Raw genomic sequence first — 19,981 nt, forward strand, 5'->3', positions numbered from 1 at the left:
CCATTACTTTGTCTATGTAAGTACTTTGACTTAGCCCTAGAATCCGCTTAGATCTATCTCTATAGATCTTTATTCCCAGAATATAAGCGGCTTCTCCAAGATCTTTCATTGCAAAACAAGATTCCAACCAGTACTTAACTTCCTTAAGCATAGGAATGTTATTTCCAATGATCAGTATATCATCCACATACAATATGAGGAATGATATAGTGCTCCCACTAGCCTTTCTGTAAACACAAGGCTCATCTTCATTTTTGACAAAACCAAACTCTTTGATTTTCTCATCAAAGTGAAGATTCCAGCTTGGAGATGCTTGCTTAAGTCCATAAATGAACTTATTCAATTTGCAAACCTTATTAGGATGTTTTGGATCGACAAAACCTTCAGGCTGAACCATATAGACATCTTTAGAAAAATGTCCATTAAGGAAAGCAGTTTTGACATCCATTTGCCATATCTCATAGTCATAATATGCAACAATGGCAAGTAATATCCTTACTGACTTAGTCATAGCAACGGGCGAGAAGGTTTCATCATAGTCAACACCTTGAGTAACCTTTCGCGACTAGCTGTGCCTTATAGGTTTATACATTTCCATGCATATCGTTTTTTCTCTTGAAAATCCATTTGCTCCCTACTGCCCGACTATCGGGGGGTAGCTCAACCAAGTTCCAAACTTGGTTATCCTGCATGGATTGCATCTCAGCATTCATGGCATCTTGCCATTTCTCGGATTCCGGATCCAAGATAGCAGATTTGTAGTTAGTAGGCTCTTCGCTAGACTCGACTACTAATAAGACTTCGGGACCATCTAGATGCCATAAGTATCTAGAATTTGGTACGGGAGTCCTACTACTTCTGAGAACATTCGTGTTCACGTCTGATATATCAACAACAACAACTTGTTGATCAGACGCTCCAACTTCCTCAGCGGTTGTTTGTGGTTCTTGAATTTCTTCAAGATCGACAATGTTGTCTCCAGTTCCTCGATTGAGAAATTTCTTCTCAAGGAAGTGGCCTTTCCTCTTGATAGAAATCGTATTTGTATCAGGATGAAAGAAGTAATAACCGCCTTGGTTATAGTATCCGACGAAAACAACTTTTACGCCGCGGGGATCAAGTTTATCATCAGACTCACTTGAGATGTAAGCATCACATCCCCATACTCTAAGGTAAGATAATTTAGGCTTCTTTCCCTTGTGCCATATCTCATATGGGGTTTTGTCTATCTTCTTAGTTGGAGCTAGATTGACAATGCGGGCGGTGGTCATAAGGGCGTAACCCCAAAAGGAGTGAGGCAAGTTAGTTCTACACATCATCGATCAAACCATGTTTAGCAAAGTTCGATTTCTCCTCTCGCTCACGCCATTATGTTGGGGTGTGCCAGGTGGAGTGAGCTGTGAAACAATTCCATGCTCTTTTAGATGAGTGATGAATTCTGAGCTGAGATACTCTCCACCTCGATCTGATCGAAGCATTTTAATGGTTTTACCAAGTTGTTTTTCCACTTCGTTTTGAAACTCTTTGAACCTTTCAAAAGTTTCGTGCTTTTGTTTCATAAGATACACATAAGCGTATCGACTATAATCATCAATAAAGGAAACGAAGTATCTTTCATGGTTTCTAGTCATGGTTCTGAAAGGTCCACATACATCAGGATGTACGAGTCCTAACAGATCACTTGCTAGTTCACTTTTATGAGTAAAGGAGTCTTTGGCGAGTTTGCCAGTTAAGCAAGATTCGCAATCATCAAACGAGTCCAGTCTTGTGGATTCAATAATCCATTCGGATTGGAGCCTTTTAACTCTTGCCTTGCTTATGTGGCCAAGTCGGCAATGCCATAGAAAAGTATCATTCATGCAAGTCTTGATACGTTTTGAAAGATGATATACGTTATTATCTGGTTGAACATCAATCTCATAAATACCATTTCGAGGTTTAGCCTCAAAATAAAAGATAAGCAGAAATAGCCATGCCATTAAAAACGTACTTAAAACCTTGTTCAAGCAATAATGAAAATGAAATGATGTTTCTGGTCAAACCAGGAGCATACAAACAATTATTCAAAGGAAAAACTAGGCCAGATGGACAAGTAAAATGAAAAACTCCAGTTGCCAGAATTGGTACTCTCTTCCCATCTCCAACGATGAGTTCCATGCTGCCTTTATTCAGTTTCTTCCACTTCTCAGGCTCCTGCAAGACATTAACAATCTGGAAACCACATCCGGTATCAAATACCCATGTGTTGCTAGAGACAGTGAAAAGTTCAATAACGTATATGGAAATACCTCGAGAAGTGCCTTCACCATTGTCCTTCTTCTTTGCTGTCTCAGCTAGATGCTCGGGGCAGTTACGCATCCAGTGCCCTATCTTGTTGCACTTGTAGCACTGGCGCTCCTCAGGAGGCGGCAGTGGTGCCTTTGCAACTTTCTTGTTAGTGTTGGTGGCAGATTTGGCAGCAACAGTAACTTTCTTCTTGCATTTTCCCTTATAACCCTGATTCTTGGGTTTAGGCTTCTTCACACCAACAGATCGGATCATCAGAACTTGATTGGTCCTAGAAGGAATGTTCATCTCTGCCGTTTTGAGCATGTTGTGCAGCTTCGGCACTGTCTTTACCCAGCCATTCATGTTGAAATTCATTACGAACTGGTCGTAAGAGCTGGGGAGAGAGTTGAGGATGAAATCAGCTTCCATCTCATCAGGAAGGGATAATCAAGTTTCTTAAGCTGATCGATGTGCCCCTTCATCTTAAGAACATGTGTACTGGCGGGAGACCCTTCTGCCATCTTGCAACTAATTAGTTGTTTCATGGTATCGAACCGTTCCTGACAGGCTTGTTTCTGGAACATGCCCTTGAGTTGTTCCAGCATCTCATAGGCACCAAAGTCTTCTAAGCCTTTTACGAGCTCAGAAGTCATGGTGGCTAGCATAATACAGGAGACATCAGACGAGTCATCCCTATGCTTGTCAAGAGCTTTTCGAGCAGCGGCTGTGTTGTTTTCAGGCTCGGTTGGAACAGGTCCATCGAGAACATACAGGCGCTTAGCCATGGTGAAAACGAGTCTCAAGTTGCGGTGCCATTCGATGAAGTTGGTACCGTTCAGTTTATCCTTCTCAAGGATAGACTTAAGGGCGTAGGGTGAGTTTTCGTTTGATGACATCTGATTAAAAAACAAAAGTAAATTTAATTAGTATTTTCGATGTAGTAGTCCTATTATTAATGACCCAATAACATTAATGAAAAAGGAGTATGAGAATCTGACTTCCAGTTATTAAAGGCAGCTGTAGCACACAACATTAATAAGTGGTTAGGCAGACTGACAACGATTTTCAATTGTGAATAGATCACAACTCTCGGTTATGAGGCCTATAGAGACAACGATTGTCTGTATCGATACGTTTAGCCTCATCTTTGCCCACTTTAAGTCTCCAGACAGCTGTAGCATGTAACAGGAGAGTAAAGTAATAGTTGTCCTAGTACAGTGACGTGTGAAAGGGCCGGATGTGTCAACGAAACGCTTTCACCTTGATGGGATAGGCTAGAAAAAAAGTGCGGTGCTTTAGCTCCAAACACTCGAAATTTCGCAGTATGCCTCAAGTGTGACTTGTAGCAGGATTGGCATAAACTATTGGTTTTTAAATTGGGATTAATTTTATAATTACCAAATAGAGTAAAAGTCAAATTTTACTGTATTTATTATCGGGACAAAAATTGATGAACCATTTCATCTTTCAGGACACTTAGTTTTAAATAACCTATTAAAAACTAAGTTTGTCGCGATATGGCTAACCAATTTTAAGTTAACAGAAAACTATTAAGTTATTAGTTTTGGAAATCAAAACGTTTTTAATTTGCAAAACGTAATTGGTTAATAAAAAAATGTTTATTTTCCAAATTTATTTGGTATTAAGTTGGTGATATTATAATCCTATTATAAACAATCCAAGCAACTAAATAGCAAATAAAAATATGTAAATCCTTATGGCCAAAAGGTGATCGGTCTCGCTAGAGCTAATTAGGGAGACCGATCGGGTCAAGGAGTTCACATTACAAAACAACCACATGGATGGACTTCAAGGTTCATCCCGTCATCTTGTCCGAACTCCCACTAACTCCAAGAAATCCTTGAGCTCGTACTCGGTTATCATCGCATCTTCTATATTACAAATTTATAAACTAACAACAATTTGTCCTATTACAAATTTGAACCATCCAATATGGCCAAAAGAAAACCAAAAATAAAATAACAACCTATTACAATTTTGAACCATCCATATGGCCAAAAAACAAACTCAAGATCTAAACACAACCAAACAAACATAGGTAGGGGCCGGATTTACATATTCAAAATAAATAAATTTCGGATCGTTTTGACTTGGTCAAATAAAATAAACAAAAATTTTGACCAAATCCAAAATTACCCGAAAACTAATCTAGATCTACAAATTTTAAACGATTTAAAGTTTGAGATGTAGATCCGGTTTAAACGAACCGGGATCGACTCGTACGTTGTAACCGCTGCTCTGATACCACTGTTGGGTTTCAACGGTGGTTCGGAACAAACAGTCAAACAATTTTAACCCGTTTTAAGTATTGGATCCGTTTAAATAAATATTAATCGTTTTAATATATAAGACGAACCAAAAACGCAGTGGAAAAATAAATGATTAAAACGAACCGGAAACCCAAACTCGGATCCGGTTACAACTATACGAGTACGATATATAATTAAAACACAACCATGGATTTAATTTAGTTATTTATACCTCGGTTATCGAAACCGGGTGAGATACCAAGATCTAACAAACGTCGCTAGAGGTTGACACGAACAATCCGGTAGCTTGTACGGCGGCGGAGGACGGCGGCGCGGCGAGTGGAGGCGGCGCAGCAGCTCCGGCGGCGGTGGTGGTTCACGGTAGCAATACGCGACAGTCCACAGCAGAAACAGTGACAAAAAGAGCAGTATCGGCAGCCGGGAGCAACAACAAGGATTAATGGTGGTGTTCCGGCGAGATACGGAGGCTGGCGGAGGTGGCGGCGGTTTTCCGGTGACCGGAATTACGGCCGGCGGCGGCAGCAGGTTAGGGTGGCTAGGGTTTTGTTAATGATGGATTAGTATAATAATAAACAAAGATTTGTTTATATATTATTAAATTAGGGTTAAACCTAATCTCAACCCATTGGGCTTTTGGCCCAATCATCAATTTAAAGCCTAGTCCACTAACAGTCTCGATTATTAATGTCTAGCCCAGTTAACATCTTAAGTAGGCTCGGGGTTCGTTAATCTCGGTGTAACTCTTACCGGGTCAAATTCGGTTCGGTCCGCGTTGACTTGACCCGAACCGACCATAATATCCAACAATTACATCCAGACTTTCAACCATGGCTATTCCATTTTAAAGCTATGGCTATTGTACCAGTGTTACTGAACAGTTTTCGGTGCTTAAAGCAGACAATATTTGGACTGTCTGTGTACAAGTAGAAAGTCACTTGTGTAAGCTTCTTCTCAACGGTAGTCCTCAATCAAGAACTCTTCTCCATAGTTTAAAAAACCACATTCTAAGCCTTTGTATTGGATTTCAGAAGGCAGTTGTGGTATCATGCAAAATTATTGGGTTCCTTCCCATTATGATTGCAAACTTTATCTAATTGTGTTCAAATTATTTCAAGACCACTGGCTCAAGCAATGCCGGTATAAATGAAGACCTCAACAATTATGTTTTGTTGATTCAAGATAATGCGCAGCTCGAGCAGAGCACAGCGAAAAGAATTGTAAATTCTATGGAACGTTTGAATCAGATAAAACAACAATACGACAATCTCTCCGTTTGACGCATCAAGTTGTTCAGTGAGTTCTCCAAGAAGACTCAAAAGATTGTCGTGTTGTTATTTTATCTGATTCAAACGATCCATAGAATTTACAATTCTTTTCGTTGTGCTTTGCGCGAGTCGCGTATTATCTTGAATCAGCAACACATAATTGTTGAGGTCTTCGTTTATACCGGCATTGCTTGAGCCAGTGGTCTTGAAATAATTTGAACACAATCGGATAAAGTTTGCAATCATAACGGGAAGGAGCCCAATAATTTTGCATGATACCACACCCGCCTTCTAAAATCCAATACAAAGGCTTAGAATGTGGTTTTTTAAACTATAGAGAAGAGCTCTTGATCGAGGACTACCGGTTGAGAAGAAGCTTACACGAGTGACTTTCCATTCGTACATCTGGCGAGTCCAAATATCGTCTGATTTAAGCACCGTATACTGTTTTATATTTTGAATAGAGACCGAATTGAAGCTCGTTACGTAGAAACATCTACACGTTTGACAACGACCAATTTCACTCTCAACTTTCAGTTGAACCAGTCAATAGTTGGAGCTTATCGACAATAAGCTTAACATGCATCATTGTTTCTATCCCTAATATCCCCATGGACACAATTGATAACTTGTTCAAAAGTGTTGGTGAGGGTCTTTCGTACCCTCATCTAGTGGAGGAAAAACTAAACAGGGAAGCTGTGTATGTTAATATTCAAAAGGCGACCGTGAATTTGTGGCGTCAGGTCGAAGAGAACCGCGAGTGGTTGGATACCACTCTAAACAAAAGTGCTTATGAAAGGAGAACTCCAAGGGATGTTGTTAAATCGATTGCTGATATAGCGGAAGAGATTATAGTTAAATTTAACACATCTATCCATGAAGAAATTGTGGAGGAGAACCTTCCTTTGAAGGTAATAGTTGCCAACACTATGTATCGTATTGCAAAAACAATCCTGCATACATATGACAACGATGGCGTGGCCATTGATGAACGTGAGTTGTTTAAGCGACTATCCGGCATGATTGCAGACATATTAGCTGCTTGCCTCAACAACATCCCACACGTTATAACATTGATGTGCGTTGAAAGTGAAACAGAAAAACGAGAGGCTAGTATTGCTGCTGCAGGCGATCTTATTGGAAAGAGCACCGAAATAATAACAAGACTTGAAAGTCATCCGCTGAACATGGATCGAGATAAGATGGCGTATATTGATGAATAGCGTCTTCATTTAAGACAACCTTAGAATGCATCGTCTTTCTTATCGAGAACAGTGGGTTTGAGACACAACATGCTATTAGTGAACAGCGTGATAAGGACTTTTGGAGGATGTTTGTATTAATACTAAGATATAAACATATTAATTCAAATATTTTGAATTAATATCCGGCCAAGATTTATGTAGCAAATCATGTTTTTATATTAGGCATTAATCTAAAGTTATTGTATCATAAATAGTATAAAATTATCTCCTTGATTTTAGTCTATGGTTGTATTATATATTGAAACAAGATTCATGCAGCAAATCATGTTTTTATATTAGGCATTAATCTAAAGTTATTATATTATTGATAGTACAAAATCATCTCCTTGATTTTAATCTATGGTTGTATTATATATTATAACCTCATTATCAATAATAATCAACTTTTGAAAACACAAATATTATCTTATTCTCTAAATGGTATCAAAGCCAAGCGATTCACAAACTCATCGCCAATACCTAATTTTTTCCCCTCCGGCCTCACCTACCACTATAACTATTTTACGCTGACCACCCCTTTGAGCTTTTCACATACAACCGCTGCTACATCTCTCTTCCTTCACAATTATTTGTTTTTTTTATTTCACCACTTTAAATCCAATATGGCAAACACAAACGAAACCTCATCACGCACTAATCCATCATCTGACGTTACTCACCCCTTTCTTGGCAAATGTCAATGGTGTCACACCAAAGGCCATACCCTCACTACTTGCCTTGATTTCAGGAAATGATTGCCACATGTTACCGAACCTCCATTCAACCGCAACCCTACAACAAAAAATCCATCGTAAGCAAATATGATGGCTATGCAAAATAACTCCATGACAAAATGGTTAATGGACAATGGAGCTACACATCACGTAACTAGTGACTTAAATGCATTGGCCAATCACGCACCGTACGATGTAACCGAGGAGCTGATCATTGGTGACGGTTCGTCTCTTAAAATCACTCATATTGGTTCACTTCTTATACATACACAAAACACTACTCTTATACTAAAAAATGTTCTTTATGTTCCTTCCATCTCTAGAAATATTATTTTCATCTCTCGTCTATCTTGAGACAATAATGTTCTAGTTCAATTTTTTCATTATACTTTTTTTTTATCAAGGATCCAAGTTCGAATCTCCAACTCCTTGAAGGAAAGCTACCCATGGGATTTATGAACTTCGTTCTAGTTCCCATCATCCTCCGTCTACCTTCACAACTCACAAGGCTTCTTCCAAGTTTTGACATCACAGGTTGGGACACCCAAATACCAATATACTAAAATATTTATCTTCCTTTGTTGATTGCATTTCTCATTCCAACAGATTGTAACTCTTGTCATATTAACAAGAGTCATAAACTACCATTTCATAAATCTACTTTACATTTAAATGCACCTTTACAATTAATCTTTTTGGATGTTTGGTCATCACCAATCACCTCCATTGATGGTTATAAGTATTACATTATTTTCGTAGACCGTTTTACCAAATATATATGGCTATACCCACTCAAAAATAAATCCGATTCTTTATCTACCTTCATTCGTTTTCAAACTTTAGTTGAGAATTTTTTTCAAACAACTATAAAACAATTGTTCTCCGACAATGGCAGTGAATATATAAAACTATCTTCTCACCTTCAATCTCGAGGCATATCTCATCTTACCTCACCGCCTCATACTCCCGAACACAATGGGTATGCCGAACGTAGACACCGTCACCTAGTTGAAACCAGCTTATCTTTACTCACCCATGCAAAAATGCCTACCACCTATTGGCCTTTTACCTTAACTACGGCCGCTTATTTACAATATATTTTATCCTTGGTTAATTCAGAATATTAAATTAATGTGAACAAGAGACCTGTAGAGTATTTCTTGAAAGCTATACATGAAGTAACAGGCAAAGATATAGCAATCATGATGGAAAAGCTTATAATTTCCTCGCCACTCACAAGTCACAAGGGCATCACATGGAGATGGTAAACGTTTCTTTCTGGTATTTTTATAATATGTTGTGTAGCATCTTGGGCTTGTACTTATGTTTAACCGTTTTATGGCAGTTATTAATGTACCAACCTATGACTCAGTTAGTAGTATATTTTCCGACGAATATCATGAAGTGCATGCAGGGTTGCTTTTGCTTCAAAGCAACAAGATTTGGCGGATATTCCGAAAAGTCGAAAACTAAGTGATAGGGGCTTCGTGAAATCTTCTAAAATGTTAATAGGTAAAAGAATTGGTGTTGGTTGAATATATTTCCCGAAATAACTTAATCCTTTTTTGGTAAGACCCGCATAGAAATATGCCACTGACGTGAGTAAAGCCAAAGCAACAGTAGTATTTATATCGTTCGTGGGTGCGGCTAACTCCCCATGAGGTAATTGTATGAGTTTCCAAGGTTAAAGGGCGCCTGACCAATTAGAAACAAAAATAAGTTATTTCCAATAAAAGGAACCCAATGACCATATTCTTCTCCAATTTGAGTTTTACTCACATCTCGAATAAATTCAAGGACATATTCGAAGAAATGACCGCCAGTCGGAATGGTTTGTGGGTTCCGAACGGCTAAAGCGGCTGAACCTAATAAGATAGCAATTACAACCCAAGAAGTAATAAGTACTTGGCCGTGGACTTGGAAACCCCCGATTTTCCAATAAAAATGTTGGCCTACTTCCACACAGGATAGATATACAAATAAAACAAATAAGGTGGATAATAATGACCAGGATAGTGTGTTTTGATTTACTTTGAGATTATAAAGATTATTATTTTAATGATAATCTAATCTTCTGCATAAAATGAATGTTTTGCATTAAAATGCTTTATGGTCAACTTTTGACATGCTCAACCAGTTTCAATTTCAGCTATCTTTTTAGTTTAACCCATTAGACCCACCACAAACAACCCAAATCAACCATTCATTTGCTAATGAGTGATTTTTGTCAACCCAAAACATTTTAGAGGGGGGGGGGGGGGGGGGGGGGAGGGAGAGACCTTTAGCAGCAGCATATCCAAGATCCGGCTCATCCTGCTCCAATAGTTTTTAACGGCAACAACACCTTCGACTCCAGCAGTAAAAGCGGTCGCGTGCCCTGGTGCATGTAGACAGAAAACCAATATAAACTGAAAGGCCAGCAACTGATAATGTTGGTTATTTGATGGACAATATAAATTACATTGTCAACTTATGACTTTAAACAAAGCATATGAATATACCTTGAGAACATTTTAGATTATTTGAACACAAATATAGTCAAAGTTGGCAATCTGATGCATATCAAGATCCTGGGAAGCATATAAAAGAGCCACGACTCCACCTACACAATAGATAAGTTACAAAATTAGAAAGCAAAATGCTACCTAAATATAATGGTATGCAAATATGACAAGTTTTTATTTAAGCTAAATATTTTAATTTACCTAGTGTAATTTCTTCCTTATCTGCATCTTTTGGAAGAGGCTAGTAATTTACATTTTGAAAACTTGGTTAAAGCATTTTATCAAGTACTTGATGGTGCATCTCCAAATGAAACCAAATCAGGACAATGAATAATCACTTTGATTTTAATAATCTAATTTACGTACAACAACAATCAATTATAAATAACTTATTGTTGTACTACTAATCTATCAAAGCATAAATTGTGGAGGATTACCTTTATCGCAACTTAACACTATTGTGGCGGCCGGCTACAGCAGCGTGATCACTACTATATTAAAGGTGTCAACAAATATATAGAGATTAGAAGGGGCGTTCAAATTACCATAAAATCAAATAAGAACATTTAACTTGTAATGCTACTTAATCTTGATATAAAATTTATAAAATCATAATCTATTTGAACTTCAATTTGAAAAGAAAGCTTCAATTAATCCTAAATAAACCTTGTCTTCTCTATTACATCCCTAAATCTACATAATGGAAACTTAATACAAGTAAAGTAACAGTTTCAGTGAAACAATAACATGTGCAATTTCAAATCCACGACCTCAAGTAGAGCATTCAACTGCTGCAATTTCAAAATCCTCCATTGTTAAAAGGCAATTAACACAGTGACACTAGGTAAAGACGACGTGAAACAAATCAAGCCACAAAATTCGAATCAATACGAGCCTACACAAACAGGTATTCAGTTGAAACATATAATAAGAGTAGACACTGACCATTGCATACAATTGACCGCGTACGTTGCAACTGCACTGAGGACGAGAGGCTACAAAGAGGAGATTGATTTCGAATCGCCAAGGTTTCTTCAATCAATGGAAGACCTAGGGTTTGAGCGGTTAATTTTGGTAACCGAGAGAGGAATATTGATCATCGCCGGAAACTGAAGCGGTCACGTGATGGATCTGGCGTTTGTGAAATTTGTTTGTAGAAAGTGTGGTCTAGTGCGATACATACGGATGGTGATTAATAGGTTAATTTGCACCAATCTCTTTAATTATCCCTACTTGTATACAAGCCACGTAACTAATTACCTCTTTCTATCGATATACAAGACAGTCACAAATCAAAACTACCGTTTGACACGAAGGAAAATATCCAAATGAATCTAGATTGATTCACTCTAAACACCAAAGAAATTTAAGATTTCATACCGCCCAACGAGTAGACAACTTCTAAGGAGTCAAAAAACAATAAGCTGATCATGGTCAACATATTCGACTTTATTAGAGATGATAGAACCCTTTAGGTACGCCTCGCTTATTTGCTTGAGTTCTTCTTTCACACCTTTCATGTTAGGCCTTTTCTTGCCCTCTATCTCAACACATTCTTTTGCAAGCTTCGCGATTTTCTTGATATGGTCACTAAGCCCATCTTCCTTAACTTTAGCATCAAGTACTCCAATTAAGGAACCCCTTTCCAGTGAAGAAACGAAATATATTGCCAAACCCAACTCACTTTCAGTTCCATCGTAAGAATAGACCTTTCGTCCCGTAAGAAGCTCCACAAGAACCATGCCAAAGCTATAAACATCACTCTTCTCGGTCAAAATTCCTGAACGAAAGTACTCAGGATCTATGTACCCAAGGGTCCCGTGCACCAAAGTCTGTAAGTGAGTCTGATCAACAGGAATAAACCTTGAGATGCCAAAATCAGACACTTTAGCAGTGTAATCATCGGTCAGAAGTATGTTTAACGATTTAATATCTCTATGAATGATTTTTGTGGTTGAGTGTATATAAGAAAGGGCTTCGGCCGTCTGTGTGGCTATATTTAGACGCCTTTCAAATGTTAGCGATGAAATATACTCTCTTTCATGAAGGTGTTGGAAGACGGTTTTGTTGGTTACAAACTCATATACTAGAAGAGGAGTCTGCGTCTCTAAACAACAACCCAAGAGTTTGACAACATTTGGGTGGCTAATTTCTGATAGAATGATCACCTCATTTATAAACTGCTCAATCTGGTTCTCGTCAATTGACTTGGACCTCTTGATGGCGACCATAGTTTTATCGGCTAGAGTGCCTTTATAAACTGTGCCGTAGCCTCCTTGACCGATGACATTGGTTTTATGGAAGTTTATGGTTGCCTTTTCAAGTACCGCTGCTGAAAAAATCTTGGCCGCTTGGGAAGATCGTTTAGATTCAAAAAGTAGTTTCTGAAGAATCAAACCACCATTTTTCTTGAAGAACCTTTCTCTACTCTTCATGATCTGCCTTCGTTTGAGCGCTCCGTATATGATGAATGTTAACACAACAGATGCTGCAGTTGCTGTTTATTGATAGAATTTGTCAGATGAGTTATATATACTTACTTGCAACTAGCTAGTGTTATGAACTGAGTTATATATACTTACTGGCAAAGATAAACCCTTCTGAATAAGTACAACCCTTCCCATCGTTTCTGCCATCACCATGCCGGCCAATGGGGCATGCGCAAGTGTAGCTTCCGTTCGTGTTAATACAGTGGTTTGTGCAATTATGCTCTTTTGCTTCACACTCGTTGATATCTGGACAACATCATAAATAGATATAGACAATCTGTAAATCGGTTGCTGGGGCGTACGTAATTAACTAAGCATAGATGGACAACGTTACCTTGACACCCGTTGGGAATATACGGGTTTCCCCGGTATCCTTTAGCACACTGACATCGATATCCTAGCTGCTTGATCTCTTTCAAAGCGTCGGTACATACACTATTCTCTGCACAAACATAACTTGTGAGATTCTTTTGAGCTTCTTCACAGCTTGTGTTCCCAACCATCCAATCAAAAACAACCGGGAAAGACCGATTATGCATATTATCAATATCTGTAACTTGAAACGTGTAATGATCTTTCTCAACAAGAAACCCGTAGGTGCAGTTATTGTAACTCCATATCGCCACACTACTGTTTGTATTTTTTTGTGCATGAATCCGGAAATTTTCCAGTGTATAAGGGACCGGAACCTGGCTACAACCCATGCCTAAACATGAACCGTTGGTTAACATATTGCAGCCAGTCATTGACAGACATCCGGCTATATAGTCTTCGCCACCAAGGATCTTAATGTTGGCTCGCGCGTCGCACCCAACTGCAGTCAAGAGGTTCTGCGTGCCTGATATTGGGAATCTTGACAAATGTACTTGGGGCTCGCTTGGTCTTAAAAAAGAGTCTAAACAATGATATGCTACTGGTAGTGAGCCACGCATATAACCATCAAGTGAGATGTCTAGCAGTTTGAAAGTGGTGTTCCAGATCCGTAGATTTGTACAGTTTACCAGATAGGATTTGCTCAAGTAACAGCCTGTTTTCGTCCCGAAAGGATATGGAATCGAAACATTGCCACATTTATCTGGGCAGCCAGGCAGGGATTGAGCTGCTACCGTTGTTGATCGTATCACGATCAGTATCGTCAAATTCAGAAGCAGTTTACGCGGTATTGTCATTGCACATTCAATTGAAATTCAGCTTTAGTTATCTTTTGATGGTGTATTTTTAAGCACTTAGTGATCAGTATCCTCAGTTATATCAAAATGTTGGAAGGTGGCATTTGTTTTGTTTATTGTTCTTTAGCTATTAACTTTTCTTAATCGGATAATACAATTAGCTAGAAATTGTTGTTATTGTTGTCCAGTAGGCATAACTTTGGATGTAATATATATTAAATCTTGAAACCAGGCTTTTATTTTGTTGGTTAATGATTGTTTTGAATGTAGTATATATGACAATCATATGTCCTTAGTTTTATAATTACAACGTTGGTAACTATATATCCGTGATGAGTGATCTCTCGTTGAACAATCCGTTACTGTTCTATCAGTGATATTGACATCAGAACTCGTATTAAATTCGGTCAATAATATGTCACCTCGGTCTGATTTTTAGCTCAACAAGGAAATGTGATCCGAGCGTAACCCACGTTTGTATGCAATGCAAGCTCTGATTTTTAGCTTCTTTATTTTTAATGAACAAAGCCCAAATTTAATAAGTCCCTTTAGTGAAAATGTTGCATGCTTATTGCTAGTGTTAAGGTTCAGATTTTATTATCCGCGTCACTAATTATGTTAATTATTATCCGGCACCACAATAAGTATGAACCAACAAATTACATAATATGAAATCAAGAGAACTACAGGTTTATACACAGAATCTTTCCATATCTTATAATAAGAACATGTCAAGTGATTACCAGACAATTGCAAAAGCTTTTTTGGTGGATCTGATCTTCCTCTTGTTTTAAAAGTTTTTAGGACTACAACCTGGGACTTTAGGATTCTGATACATGTGAGTCAGCAGAACGAATATTAGCAGTATCCCAAAATGGACCTAGATCATGTGTTTGTATAGCCAAGAGCTCCTCCTTCACTTCTTGCATTGTAGGCCTTGCCTTGCCTTCGGGCCTTAGACACAGTTTGATAAGCTGAGCAACTCGATTAAGTTCTCCCGGACTACCATCTTGCTTCACTTGATCAGCTAAAATTTCGAATAAAAGATCATCATACATTGATGAAACAAAATGATCCGCAAGGGATTGGTTCCTTTTAATCACCTCTGAAGAGTTTACTTTTTCTCCTGTGAGCAACTCCACCAATAAAACCCCAAAGCTATAAACATCACTCTTCTCAGTTAAGATACCTGAGGTGAAGTATTCGGGGTCTATGTACCCAAGTGTCCCTTGCACGGCTGTGGAGACTTGCGTTTTGTCTTTAGGAACTGAGCGGGAGATGCCAAAGTCGGAAATCTTAACCGTATAATCATCATTCAACAATATGTTAGAAGATTTGATGTCTCTATGTATGATTTTGTTAGTAAAATGCATACATGCAAGAGCTCCTGCAGCTTCAACTGCTATATTCAACCTCAACCTCCATGTCAACAAAGACCCATGGGATTTCCCATGTAAGTGGTAATGTAGCGTCTCGTTGACTACATACTCATAAGCTAGTAAAGGAACATCCGTTTCCAAACAACATCCTATGAGCTTGACTATATTAGGATGGTTGATTTGTGACAAAAGTACCACTTCGTTAACAAACTGTCTGATTTGGTTGGGATCAATCACCTTGGACTTCTTGATCGCCACCACGGTGTTATCTGTCAAAATTCCTTTGAACACCGTCCCAAACCCTCCTTGGCCAATTATGTTGTTTGGATTGAAGTTGTTGGTTGCCTTCTTGAGGACTTCCTCCGAAAAAATTTTGACAATCTGTGTCGACCCTTTACATTCAGATAGCAACTTCTCAATAATTGTTCCTCCGTTTCTCTTGAATAATGTTTCTTTCTTTTTGGCAATACGTCTTTGTTTTAACAAACAATAGGATACAAATGTTGTGAGGAATGTTAGAATGATGCCGATGCTGGTGCCTGCGAGTGATTTGATTTTAGTTGCTTGTCAAAACATTTAACAAGAGAGAAAAGTTGATAGAATGAGTCGTTTATAAGTAATGAGCGTACCAATATAAAGTCCGAGTTTTTGTACATTTGTCCCATTTCTTTTGCAGCCGCTTCCGTTCTTCCGTCCATCCCCGCTGTAACCCTTTGGGCAATGACAAGAATAACTTCCCACACTATTGTGACATAGATGGATGCAACCATGTAGACTGGTGTCTTCACACTCATTAACATCTGATCAATAGATACAAGCCTAAAAATAGTTACAAATAGTACGTAAAAATAAATTTGTTAAATTATAAACTGAATTTCTATAAATACTTTAATATGTTACATTAGTGAGCTAATAATTATGTCTCGGTTAAGTTAGTTATGCAGGCAACTAGTTTTCTATACTTCTATACTTAGCAAATGGAAATGCATGTTGTTTGGTAGGCTCCGCCGATTGATTAGGTATTTAAGGTCTTGTTGTGTAATCTATGTTTGTATAATTGTATATTTGATCATATACATTCGATTGTAACCCACACGCTCCTGTGATCAAGTCAAAATACACAAATGGGATAAACCAGATTAGAAGAAGAAACAAAGGAAGCGAGGAAGATCTATCAGTAGACTTTCATTCTCGGTCATCTAGAAAGTCGGTCAGAACACGATGAATACCAATTAATGTTACAACAAGGAAGTGCATCGCAAATGGATCGATAATCATTGACAAATATTCTTTGTTTTGACTGCCACAAACTCGTGTATATAGTGCGCTTTTGCATATTTAAAAGAAATTGCAGAAAATAATAAGTTCTCTTTCAAAAGCCGGTAACAATATGATGGCGTGATTGAGTTTGCTGACCTGGTCAATACGGAAGAAGCAAACAGCGCACAAACCACACATGAGAATCATGCTCCTGCAACCGAATGATGACGTGGTAGTAAAAAATCTCCTAAATAGGAATTATGCAAAACATTTACAACAGTCAACTTGTCAAAACAAAGAAGGAAGTCCAGTTACCTAGGAACAAGTATTTTGTCATGGTAATTAGTTTCAGATTTTAAGAACTCATTTGAGTCCTATTGTTGTATTGTTTCAACTAGATAAACAAGAAACAATTGAAGGCTAAAGAAATTTTAAGACTCGAAGTCTTTTTTTTTAATTCAAACGAAGGTTTCAATGGATGTTGGATCACAACCATTTTCAAGTTGTCCAGAGGATGCAGTTGAGGATTCTGACGTGAGTGTTGATAGGAACGATAATCATGCTCTTGGAGGCCGAGAAGGAATCATGATTGATCTTGCTAAGTTGAAGATGATTAATGGATCAAAGAGAATCAAATAAGTAAGAACCATAAAAAGAGGAATCCGACTCAGATAAAGAATTAGGGGGTGATTGTTAGCCTTTGGTTATTGACCCAAGTTTGCATATATGCATGGAAGGTTAAAGTTTGGAATTGTAATGATTAGAAAGTCTAGTTTGAGTCAATAATGTATTTCAGTATTTGTTAAAAGTGACCAGTCAAGTAAGTTTAAACCGTATATTAGGAAATGTGGGGCTCTGATTAGATGCATCGATTGTGAACTGATGCAATTGTTGTATAAAGAGTCAAATGATGTAACGATTGGTGTGATCGATTTATATAATTTCAACGGGTTAATCACTTATTCTCTTGTTTCATCCTTGCCATTTTCTGTTCTTATTATTATGGTTGAACTATGATCATCTAGGCCTATATGGGATGATAATTCCAGCCCCTTGCTTGGCATTAGGCCTGTCCTAAATTGTTGTGGAAACAACCTTTTTACCAGAATTTTAGGCGAGCCGTGACAATAATATACTAAATTAGAATATATTGAATTAACGATCAAAGTTTAATACCTTGACAGCCAAGGTATGGATTTCCCCCGTAACCAGCAGAGCAACTGCAACGATAACCCTTAGCATTATTGGAATCGAAGCACTCACTATTTTCTTTACATAAGTAAGTGCTTATGTTCTTTTGAGCTTCTTGACAGCTCGTATTACCCACTGTCCAATCTAGCAGCATCTCAGGTGACCCAAGCTCTTTTCTTTTCAACTTGTATACATCAAACGATGAGAAATCATACCGACCAATTTCAACAATGAATGAATAAGCGCAGCCGGCAAGACCATTCTTCCCAGTATTATTTCTACTACTCAGTAATCTGAATTTGAATTTTGTAGGTAGTCCGTTTTCTATCCTATCTTGACAACAATTCATTTTGCCTGAACATGACACCATATGCTTGCATTCTCCAGGCACAGTGGTGCAGCTCGCTATAACAGACTGATTCACCTTGACTTTTGATAGAATGTCACAACCAAAAGTCGTCAACTCGTTCTGACCAACAGAGAGGTTGAACCGTGATAACTTTGTTGTTGGTTCTTTGTTTATATACGCACTTGTCTCGTTGTAACAGACATGACCCACTTTTGATATAGCCCGTAGATGACCATCAAGTGATATGTCTACGACATCTACATTCATACCCCATAAAGACACTCTACCAGTGGTCTTGTTACAACTTACCTTGTACGAAGTGTCGAGGTAACAATTATCTTCTATTCCGAAAGGGTAATGAATGGTAATGTTGCCGCATGTGTTGGAACATTCAGGGCCAATTTTGGATTGGCATTTGACTGAATTCAGCAGCAAAACAAGGGTCAAGAACAACATTTTAAAAAGTTTGTGACTTGTGAAATATCATATCTATAGGCAGCTTTTATCTATATAACTATACGAGAAACAAAGAAAAAGTTGGCCGGCTAATCAGTAATGGAATCTTGTAAGGATTTGGTGCCAATCCAAAAAAAATTGAAAAAAAAATCCGCATGCTTTATTTTATTTAATAAAAGCATATAAACCATAGTCATGGCAATTTGGCTGTAATTATTATAAATTGTCCTTATTAAGACTTGGCAGTTGCATGGTATATATATTCTACTTTGAATCAGTCTTATATTCTATTACTTTTGTCATTATATATTGATAGTATTTTAATTGTTTCTTAAAAAACGTTACAGGTTAGACCTAACATCTAAACTCCCATCTTTTGTCTTGTTAAACATCTCTAGCTTTCACACTAAAAGACAAAAAACAATCTTTTTATTTGATGTTTTCAGAAATGGTACCATTAACCAACCTCGGGGTCAGCTCAACGTTTTTTGAGGCATAAACGAACAATGAAATTGAGACTTTTTTTGGATGCCTTAAAATTTGAAGGCTCGAAGCCATGGAAATGAAGAATAGTAGCCCTAATTATGAATGTCTTAAATTTTAGAGGCCTAATTTGCCTCACTTGCCTCACTTGAATGCTCGAAACCATTACCAACCTCTATGTATAGAGTAAAAAACTTAAGTATGTGAGCACACTAATATAATATGTCACAAACGTACGATTGCTTGTTTATTGGGTTGGTTTTGTCTTCTAGCCTGTTGTCGATCAAGGTTAGTTTTGTGTCTTAGGTATGATACCTTTTGGTTTGTGTTCTTTGTCTTTTCAACCTAACTTTAAGTAATGCCCTCTACTTAAAGATTACCTTAGATATATACATACAAAAATATACATGTATATAGAATTATAGATAATGGGGTGTTTATTATTCAAAGTAAGAGTTGAAAAATCAAAATTTGAATTTCGAACCGAACCGAACACAATTAAAAATTAAATTGATTTTTAGTTTTTAATTTAAATGGTTCGGATCGCGTTAGAATCCTAATTGAATTGTGAATTTGGTGTTCGAATCATATTCGATTTTTTATATCCATGCCAATTCGACATGGATATAGGAATTATATATTTTATTAATCACTATGGTCGGTATGAACATTACCGCAACCGGGAAATATTATAATAATAGCATATTTTTTCGCATCTTGGATCATGTCAAGGCTTCTGATTCAACGGTCAGGTTTCATCTTTGCCACCTTTGAGACGCGGGTTTGAATCTTTCTCATACGTTGGAACTGATTCGTCACAAGTTCTTGAATTGCCTAGAAACACTACGAGGGATAATAAGAAAACTAACTTTTTTTATATCTTTTAGAAGCGGGGTGCT

General features: G+C 37.7%; 1 protein-coding gene and 2 pseudogenes across 2 annotated transcripts; all 3 read right to left on the reverse strand.

Moving 5' to 3' along the window:
• Positions 1-11,715: 11,715 nt before the first annotated feature.
• Positions 11,716-14,165, reverse strand: LOC143558669 (wall-associated receptor kinase 2 pseudogene; annotated as a pseudogene). Its single transcript, XR_013139782.1, has 3 exons — positions 13,130-14,165; positions 12,889-13,041; positions 11,716-12,803 (listed from the first exon to the last, which is right to left on the reverse strand). The product of XR_013139782.1 is annotated as a wall-associated receptor kinase 2 pseudogene (transcript).
• Positions 14,166-14,785: 620 nt separating this feature from the next.
• On the reverse strand, positions 14,786-16,113 carry LOC143558670 (wall-associated receptor kinase 5 pseudogene; annotated as a pseudogene).
• A 1,652-nt stretch (positions 16,114-17,765) lies between these two features.
• On the reverse strand, positions 17,766-18,599 carry LOC143558671 (wall-associated receptor kinase 1-like). Its single transcript, XM_077047465.1, has one exon. It carries the CDS (start codon positions 18,597-18,599, stop codon positions 17,766-17,768), a length of 834 nt encoding a protein of 277 aa, XP_076903580.1.
• Between the last annotated feature and the right edge of the window lie 1,382 nt (positions 18,600-19,981).

Source organism: Bidens hawaiensis, unplaced genomic scaffold (genome assembly GCF_021521415.1).
Source record: "Bidens hawaiensis isolate Kalapana, Puna unplaced genomic scaffold, B.hawaiensis_p1.1 tig00019582_1, whole genome shotgun sequence".
In the NCBI taxonomy this organism is placed as follows: Eukaryota; Viridiplantae; Streptophyta; class Magnoliopsida; order Asterales; family Asteraceae; genus Bidens; species Bidens hawaiensis.